The sequence below is a fragment of the Sceloporus occidentalis genome, unplaced genomic scaffold, assembly GCF_023333645.1.
Source record: "Sceloporus occidentalis isolate IW3139 unplaced genomic scaffold, rSceOcc1.0.p SCAF_5, whole genome shotgun sequence".
NCBI lineage: Eukaryota > Metazoa > Chordata > Lepidosauria > Squamata > Phrynosomatidae > Sceloporus > Sceloporus occidentalis.
Genome location: NW_028316985.1, coordinates 160,095,184 through 160,104,268, shown reverse-complemented (window position 1 = coordinate 160,104,268; position 9,085 = coordinate 160,095,184). Strand labels below are relative to the sequence as shown.

The 9,085-nt window shown below is 45.6% G+C and overlaps 1 protein-coding gene across 1 annotated transcript; it reads right to left on the bottom strand.

Moving 5' to 3' along the window:
- Positions 1 to 8,062: 8,062 nt before the first annotated feature.
- NEUROG2 (neurogenin 2) lies at positions 8,063 to 8,815 on the bottom strand. The gene has a single exon (XM_089527246.1). The coding sequence runs from the start codon at positions 8,813 to 8,815 to the stop codon at positions 8,063 to 8,065; it is 753 nt and encodes a 250-aa protein (XP_089383372.1).
- Between the last annotated feature and the right edge of the window lie 270 nt (positions 8,816 to 9,085).

Here is a 9,085-nt window from a genome sequence, read left to right as displayed (position 1 = left end):
CGAGGTCGGGACCGGCAAGGAAGACACCCGGGGCCATCCTAAGCCCCGCTCCGAGGGCGGGACCGACAAGGAGGACGCCCGGGGCCGCCCATGCTCTCGATCCCGGTCTCCGCGATCTAAGGACCGCCGGCCGGCGTCCTCTGACCGACGAAGCACCAGGGGACGCTCCCCACACAAGAAGTCCGTCGCTGTGGATATCCCCACTGCTGTGGTGCGCCATCCCCCAGTCGCTGAACCATCGACGTCAGCGACCGCTTTCGATGCTGACAGTGATTCCGAAAAAGCTACGAGAGCGAAGTTCCAAACAACAGCCAAGCGCGGCGGAAAAATGGAACTGGGGAAAAGAGCGGGAACCGGGGCTTTATAGGAGGGGGGCGGGGTTACCGCCAAAAAGTTTCTAAGTGTTGCAAAGTGTACTTTGCCCAGTGATTCTAGAAGTTTCCGAACAGCACTGCGCAGGCGCAGTAAAACCCATTTGTATGAATTCACAGATGACCACTCGAAGAAATACCGTTACAGGTGAGTAACCTGTCCTTTTTGCTTGCCTCATCTTAACAACTGGTGAAGATAAATTTGTCATATATCATATATGGGATGAAAATAAATTACACTCTGACAAACAATGTCCAATACAATACTGTTGTAGGGGGTATGGGACAATAAACACATAAATATTGTCTTGGAGAGGTACAGCAATTTTCCAGACAAATCATTTTAGACAAAGAACTGGCATCCTAACTTCAAATAGGTAGGCTTGTGAATAAATACCCAAATCTTCCCTTTCACACAGCAAGCTAAAATACATCCTTACCAAGGGCTAATCCAATTGCTAGTCCTATTTTTTGTTGCTAGTTGCCATCAAACTGACTTCAACTTAATTGATGGTGACCCTATGAAGATGATCTTGGTTGTATAATTTGGAATAATTGCTGAGAAAAATAGGTGTGTTACCAGCTGAGTCAAGATGGCTGACAACACAAGACAGCCTTCTAAGTGCTGGCACCCTGCCTGTGGAATGCTGTCCAATGGAAAGCACTCTGAGTTATATGCCAAATTAGATACAAGGAAGATAACAAGCTTTAATATCTTCCTAACACTAGGAAATATGCTTTTTAATTTTCCAAACCTTTTAAATATTTCAGTACTTCTAAAAATTGGGTTTATGCTCCTTTCACACACTGTATCTATTTATCCATTTGGATATTGTTGGATTTTTGGGTTGTGTCTGTCTTCATGTTTGTATGTGTGTATGTATGTGCCTTCAAGTCACCTGTCAACTTATGGTGACCCCATGAATTTCATAGGGTTAATTGTGGAAAATAACTCAAAATCCAAAGGCTTAAAATCCACATTTGTTTCCAAATCTGCAGAAGCAGAACTGGTGTGCATCTGATTAAGCTTGATTCCCATACAGTTTTGGCTGAAATGCTTCCGCCTGTATTGACACAACAAGAAACATTGGAGGCTGGTTGTCAGGACAGTGAATCCACACTGAGCTTCAGTCTGGCCATCAGAGGAACTAGCTAAAGTAGTTCAGAACCTTCTTTAAAACCCAGTCCAAAACCTAGAGTGGTTTCACTGCTCCACTGGCATAGAAGCCATCAAGCAATATGAGAAACTTTCTTGATTTGCATGGAATTGCAGCTTTGGCATATTACATCCCTCTGTATGAAAACACCGTGCAAAAACATGAGACAATTCACATCGTGCAATCATATTGTCATGACTCCATTTTAATTGCCACAGCTACATCCAATGGAGTCCTGGTATTAGTCATTTTTTGTTAGAGCTCTCTGGGAGAAATTCTAAGCACTCATCAATTAGCTGCAGATCCCAGGAATCCATAGGACAGAACCATAACAGTTAAAGTGGGATCTTAGTGCTATAACTGTATAGTTTACATGGGCTCTAAGTGTCCCCTGCCTTCATGCTTCTTCATTGCCCTTCTTCATGTCTTCCTGAGACTCCATGTGTCACAGGGGTGTCCTTATGTAGACGGTCGGAATGCTAGTCTCTGGGAGAAAAGGTACATCTACACTATAGAAATAATGCAGTTTGACAGCACTTTAAGTGCTCTGTCTCCATCCTATGCAATCTTGGGATTTGCACCTTAACAAGTTCTTTAGCCTTCTTTGCCAAAGAGTACTGGTGCCTCACCAAACTACAAATCCCAAGATTTGGTATTGTGGAGCCATAGCAGTTAAAGTGGTGCATTATATATACAGTTCAGATGCAACCGAACACAGGCTTTATTCCCCTCCCCCCCGTCTCCCTGGGCTTAAAGTGAGGGGTTAAAGCACGACTCGCGTGCTGATACAAGGCTCCCATGATCCATGTCTGCTGATTGTCACTCAGGCTATTCAGAAAGGATAAAACCAAGCCAAGGAAGGCAACCAGATCGCTTCTTCTTTTTATCTCCCTCCAGCTGGCTGACTTGTTAGTCCTGATTTTTTATTTGGCCCCAGAGCGGATCTAGGCTGCATCCACACTGCAGAAATAATCCCGTTTGACACCACTTTAACTGCCATGATTCAATGCAATGGAATTCTGGGAACTGTAGTGTGATGTAGACCCATCCTTTCCTATATTTATATCCCACCTTTCTCCAAGGCTGCGGCTTAAGGCAACTTACAAAAAGACAGATAATGCATAACAAATAGTTTTAAAATATCCAAATTTAAGATTAAAACAGTATTAAATAACAACAGAATTAAAATCTTACTTTATAATTCATTAAAACAGTACCACACTATAAAAGCCATTTTGTTAAAATCAGTTTCCAAAAGCTTGCTGGGAAAGAAAGGTCTTAACCAATTGCCAAAAGTAAAACAAAGTAAGAGCCATCCTAACTACCCTAGGGAGGGAGTTCGAAAGTGTGGGAGCAACCACTGAGGAGCCTTTCTTCTGCGTTCCCACAAACTGTGCCTGTGAAGGTGGTGGAATGAAAAGAAGTGCCTCCCCTGCAAATCCAAAGGAAGGCCTGCCAGCGCCTGCTTTTCCGCTGGAGGGAAGCCTCAGCCGTCAAATGGCAAGCCAAATGGCACCATGGTGGCACTGTAAGGAGTGTGCCAGAGTGCACCACTGGCACACTCATTACACAAGTTCCGTGCAGCACCGTGTGGATGCTTCACAGCACTTGCGTAACAATGGCGGCACCCATTTGTACAGGGTGCCGCCATTTTAATGCCCTCGTCACGTGCGAGGGGCAAGGGGTGTTTAGAAGCGCCGCCCCTTGCATGTGACAAGAGGATCCTTTTCAGCCCATCTGGACTGGGCCATAGATAGATAGATATTAAACAGTGTGGGGAACAAAATAGAGCCCTGTGAGGCTCCACAGGCCAATGACCAAGGAGGTGAATAGGAATTCCCTAACACCACCTTCTGGGTTTACCCCTCCAAGAAGGACTGGTGTGCCTCCTATGCAGTTTCTAGAACTTGGGCTGTCTTCTAGCAGAAGATAGGGTCCTTCACATAGCCTGGGCCTGAAGAGTATAGGCTTTATTGTATGTGTACATATGACTGTCCCATTAATTTAATAGAGTTTTCTTAGGTAAAGAACAGTCAGAGGTAGTTTTGCCATTTCCTTACTCTGGTCCCACTGCCTCCAGGTCCCATCCCAGCAAGTTGACCTAGAAGAATACCATGGTATTGAATGCTGCTGAGAAGTCCAGCAGAACTAACAGGGACACACTCCCTCTGTTTAGTTCCCAACAAAGGTCATCCATGGAGGCCACCACACACTCTAACATTGCCCAAAAACAGGGTACTGGAGACCAACTGATAATTATCCCATAGGATAAGAGGCCCAGGGTGGTAATTTTTAACAAGGGCCTTACAACTGCTTCATTTAAGCAGATTGGGACCATGCCTTGCTGGAGCAGCATTATACACACTCCTTACCCATACCTGTAAAATGAGAAATATCAAGTCAATAGAGATTATCAGATGGGGAACGGGGTGTCCTTGTCCCGTCCTTTTACCCTCCTTAAAGCGTGATTGTGAAAAAATGTTCATGCTCATCTTGTCAGTGTCCCGTCATTAAACAGCGATTGACTGCAATCGCACAAAAGACTTTCACATGATGTTGTGCTTATCCTGCCATTGTCCCGTCACTGAAATTGAATTGTCCCATCCTTGCCCTTCATTTTGTATTAACAGAAGAACACATTAATGCCAATTCCACTTCACTGACAGTTTAATGACAGGATCAACATGAATGTGTGAATGCCTTTCGTGCAATCGATGTCATGGACAGGATAAAGATGGGTTTCATTCCCATCTCCTGTCTGATAATCTCCAGTGCGTTTCAATTTGAGTGTAGGTGTTACACAAGCATTGGCTTTCCTACATGCACATGTAGTGGCAAGAGCCACTAAATTCAGTGAGGTTGATTCCATGTTAAGCGTGCCTGGGATTGCAGTCCTGAAATCTGCCAATGGTAATGAGTCAGTAACTATAAGATGATTACGGCTGCAGTTCTAAATGCATTTACTTGGCAGTCAGTCCAACAAAACTCAGAGGACTTACCTTTGAAAAGACACTGTATAAAGGGTCATTAAAAGTTTTTTCTAAGTGGCATCAGTCATAGGAGTTATTATGGGAACTGAAATATCAGCTTACAAAAAATGTGATATTGTATGTAACAAACTTGCACTGAAAGCAGAAGGAAGTGGGAACTTTTTTGCTTGTTCAGGTAAGACCACAGCCCTGTTTTCACACACTTTGTAGTGTGATTTTTCAGTTTTCAAAATGATCTTATATTTCTGTTTCCTAAAGTGTGATGCTTAAGGAAAGGTGGTATAGAAGTGTTCAGCACTAAAATGAAAAATGAATCATTTTTCAGCTTTTCTCTTAGGGACATATACATGCATACATCCTGCTACACATGCAGGGCCAAAAATCCACCATTGTTTAACAAACATATTCTGCTAATAGTAGCAGAAGTGGAATTGCCAGACACTATGTTCACCTGTGCCTTGTCTTTACAAATTGCACATAGTGTGTTGTGTATTGTACATTGCACAATGACACTCAGCCATTGGCATGTATTGCTATTCTGCATAAAGTTGCATAATGCTGCCATGGTATACATCCATATGAGGGCATTTATGCTACACTAAGGAGATGCTGGATATGTGTGTGTTGTGTGCCTTCAAGTCTTTTCTGACTTTTGACAACCCTAAGGCGAACCTGTTTTCTTGGCAAGCTTTGTCCAGATGTTTACTATTGCCTTCCTCTGAGGATGAGAGCATGGGACTTGCCCAAGGTGGGTTTCGTGGCCAGGCAGAATCAAAGGCCAATACAGTGGACCCTTATTATACGCTGGGGTTTGGTTCCAAGATCCCCCGTGGATAACAAAATCCGTGTATGCTCAAGTCCCATTAAATATAATGACATAGCAAAATGGTGTCCCTTATAAAAAATGGAAAATCAAGGTTTGATATTTGAAATTTATACTTTTTTTGAACATTTTCAAACCGTGTATGCTTGAATCCGTGTATAAAAAATCAGCGTATAAGAAGGGCCAACTGTACACGTAAACATTTAAAGATGGTATTTCCCTGCCTCCCTTGGTATTCTACTTCATGTTCCAAGCTAGTTTAAGAATTTCCAGTCTGCAAAGAATTTGAACATGGTTAGTGTGTCTTAATTATCTGATGGGAGATCACTGTTGAAGATCATGGATCCTCATGTTAGAATCAAGTCACATCCTCTTGGACTTAAACCAATTTAATGCCACAGTTTACTTATTCTCTAGGAGAATCATTCTCCCACTAGTCATCCAGATATTTTGGCCTCATAGTCTCAGAAGTCCCAGCCAGCATGGCCAATGGGCATGGACTCTGGGAGCTGATGTCCAAACCAGACTAAACATTTGAGAACCCCTGGGCTCTAGGGCAAGAGTGGGAAATCCTTAGTTCTTTTGGTCTTTTGGCTCTCACTCCTTTTTCATTAGACTTGCTGGGTGGGGATGATGGAAACTGTAGGGCAAAAACAAAAGCGTCTAGGGTAAGACTTGCTTTTAAATAAAAAGTGTGTAGGACTGCACTGTCAATCCAGTTAAAGTGAACAGTATGCTATCTCTTTGAATCAGTTTGGTTCCCTTTGTGTTGATGAATACACTCAGTCTTCGGTAGTTCTTCATTCTTAACTGAAGTCCACTATACCTGGTGGGAGTGGATCTGCTGGAGTCAAAGTACTCCAGGTGAACTGGTAGCATTTCAGATGTATTGGATTATAACTGCTGTCATCCCCAATTAATATGTCGAGCCATTCTGGCCAGGGATGATGGATGCTATACTCTGACATACTGGGAAGGCATCACATAGAAGATGATTATTTTCTTAGCCGCTCAGCTAGCAGGTAGTGATACTCAGTGAAGTAACGGCTAAATGGTAAGTCAACATCGTGTGTGTGTGTGTGTGTGTGTGTGTGTATACACCTTTGAGTTGGAAGTTGACTTAGTGGGACACTATGAATTTCATAGGGTTTTCTTAGACAAGGAATAACCAGAGGTGGTTCTGTAATTCTTTCCTCTGAAATACAGCTTACAGCACCTAGTATTCATGTGTTTCCCATCCAAGTACTAACCAGGGCTGACCCTACTTGACTTCCAAGATCAGTTATATAAACCCAGTTGATTCAGTGGGTCTACTCTATTACTGTAAGGGACTAGTCACTGGATTTTGGCCTCTTTCTAGGGTCTACCTTGTCTCTTGTCTACAGCCCAAATTCATCAAAATTAATAAATGAAAATTTTGAATGGTCCTTTTTAAAGGAACGCATCCCTTGCTTCATGCTTTTTAGTCAAGAAGATAACTCGAGTGTCCCTGCCGCCACAGCTAAGTCACAGAGGAGTCCTATGTTGAGCAATGGGAATTACTTAGGTGTAAAGAGGATTGCAGCCACAGTGGGCCACCTGTTAGACTAGCCATCAAGTGATTCAGACATAATCTTCGCCCAAAGGAACAAAGCCACCGACAGCCATTTTGTTTCTTATGAAAAATTATATATTTTATTCATAGATTTGTTTTCTTTTGAGAGCAAGGCCCTCGCTCTGCAGCTGTAAATACATACTAGAATAAACTCTGTGAAATGTACAACAAAAAAATACATCTTTATCCTCCCCACTTTCCCCGTGACAACTTTTCATTTGTAATAAATAGTGGAAACATGTCTGTGCGCACCTTGACTGTGGTTGATACTCCAAATCTGTCGACGTTTTCACAGTTCATTGACTCATAAATAGATATATATTTATTCACCTATTTAATCCATCCTTATAATAAAAGAGTCAGCTTACATTTTCACACTTGCGTTCAATCCTGACAAACCCTTGAAAATAATAATAATAATAGCAACAATAATAAATGACTTCTAACCTGATCTTACACTCAAAACACACAGACACACACATCCATATAGCCCCTACCACACACAAAAAAACCCTTCCAAAGTTTCATTTTCTCCTTCCATTCCTCCTTCCCCAATAAATCAGAGGAGACAGATGGCAAAGTGGAAGAAAGGGGTTAAGAAGAAGAGGGAGAGAGAGAGAGAGAGAGAGTTGTGGGGTGCAGAAAGAAAGAAAGAAAGAAGCAACAAAAGACATTCTGCCTGGCCAATGTGGGAAATTGCACATGAGAAAGAAGGGAAAGTTTGGTTTGACAGGTGAACTTCCCACAGCCTCCAGGCTGGCCATGGGAAGCCAGCAGATGCGGCTCTTGGCCTGAGTCAGAGATGGGGAAGGGATTTATGGTTCCGACCTCCTCTTTTTCCAGGACATGTCCTACATTTCAGCCTTCTGTCCAGGAGGGAGATCTTCCTACAAGTCTAGCCTCCCATTTCTCTGAAGAGGTTCTATATATATATATATATATACACATATATATACTGTATATATACTGTATATATACTGTATATATACTGTATATATACAGTATCTCTTCCTGCCAGTCTAGGCTCCCATCCTGTCTCTGAGGAGCTTCTCTCTGGGTGCCCTTGGGGTGAAGAGGTCGGGGGCCTGCTGTCTGGGGGCGAGGAGGGCCCTTCTTCTTCTCCTTCTTCAGCGGAGGCCCCTGTGTCCGAGGGCGGGCGCTGCGTAGCGGGTCTCCCGGGGGGCCCTGGGCCAGAAGTCGGGCTCAGAGCCGTCGGGGCTGGAAGGCGACCAGGCGCAGCAGCCGTAGGCCGCGGAGGAGGAGGAGGAGGAGGAGGCGGAGGAGTCGGGGCTGGCGGTGGGGCTGCTTCCCCAGGAGGCCGTCCTGGGCGGAGGCGAGGGGCTGGAGCCCGGGGAGGTGGCCGGGGCCCCGCAGGGCTCTGCCAGGCGGAGGGTCTCGCTGAGGGCCCAGATGTAGTTGTGGGCGAAGCGGAGGGTCTCGATCTTGGTGAGCTTGGCGTCGTCGGGGAAGGTGGGCAGCACTTCGCGGAGGGCGTCCAGCGCCGCGTTCAGGTTGTGCATCCGATGCCGCTCCCGGTTGTTGGCCTTCAGCCGGCGGCTCTTCTTGATCCGCTGCACCGTCTCCGCCGTCTTCGAGGCCCCGAGTCGAGCCCGGAGGGGGCCCCGCTTGCGATCCGGAGGCCGCCGGAGGTCCAGAGGCCGGGCTTCGCGGTAGAGGGCAGGCGGCGCCTCCGGAGGGGAGAGGGGCCTGGAAGGGTCCTCCTCCTCCTCTTCCTCCTCGTCCTCCCCTTCGGAGCCAGAAGAGAAAGGCGCCAAGGAGGAGGAAGAGGAAGAAGAAGAGGAAGAGGAAGATCGGGCCCCCAGGAGATGATGCTCGGCCTCCTCTTCCTCCAAGTCGAGGCTCTCCGGCTTCACCAGCATCCTGCAAAAGAGGAGGAGGCATCAGCACCAGAAGCAAGAGCATCAGGAGGACCCCCAGCCCCCGCCGTCCTCCTTTCCAGCCAAATCCCCTCACTGCAAGGGAGGACCAGGCCACTGCAAAAATGAAAGGCATCCAAGAAATCAGTGGAGGGCAAAGGCAGGCTCAACAAGACACAGCCCCAGGAAGGCTGCTTCCTCCTCCTCCTCCTCCAAAGGAAGGACCTTCTGGATGGAAAGTGGGAATGGAGGACCTGGGAAAGGAGGGGGTCT

Bases quoted from the DNA above. Each gene is read 5' to 3' on its own strand.
- NEUROG2 (XM_089527246.1), bottom strand. From the start codon at position 8,815: ATGCTGGTGAAGCCGGAGAGCCTCGACTTGGAGGAAGAGGAGGCCGAG.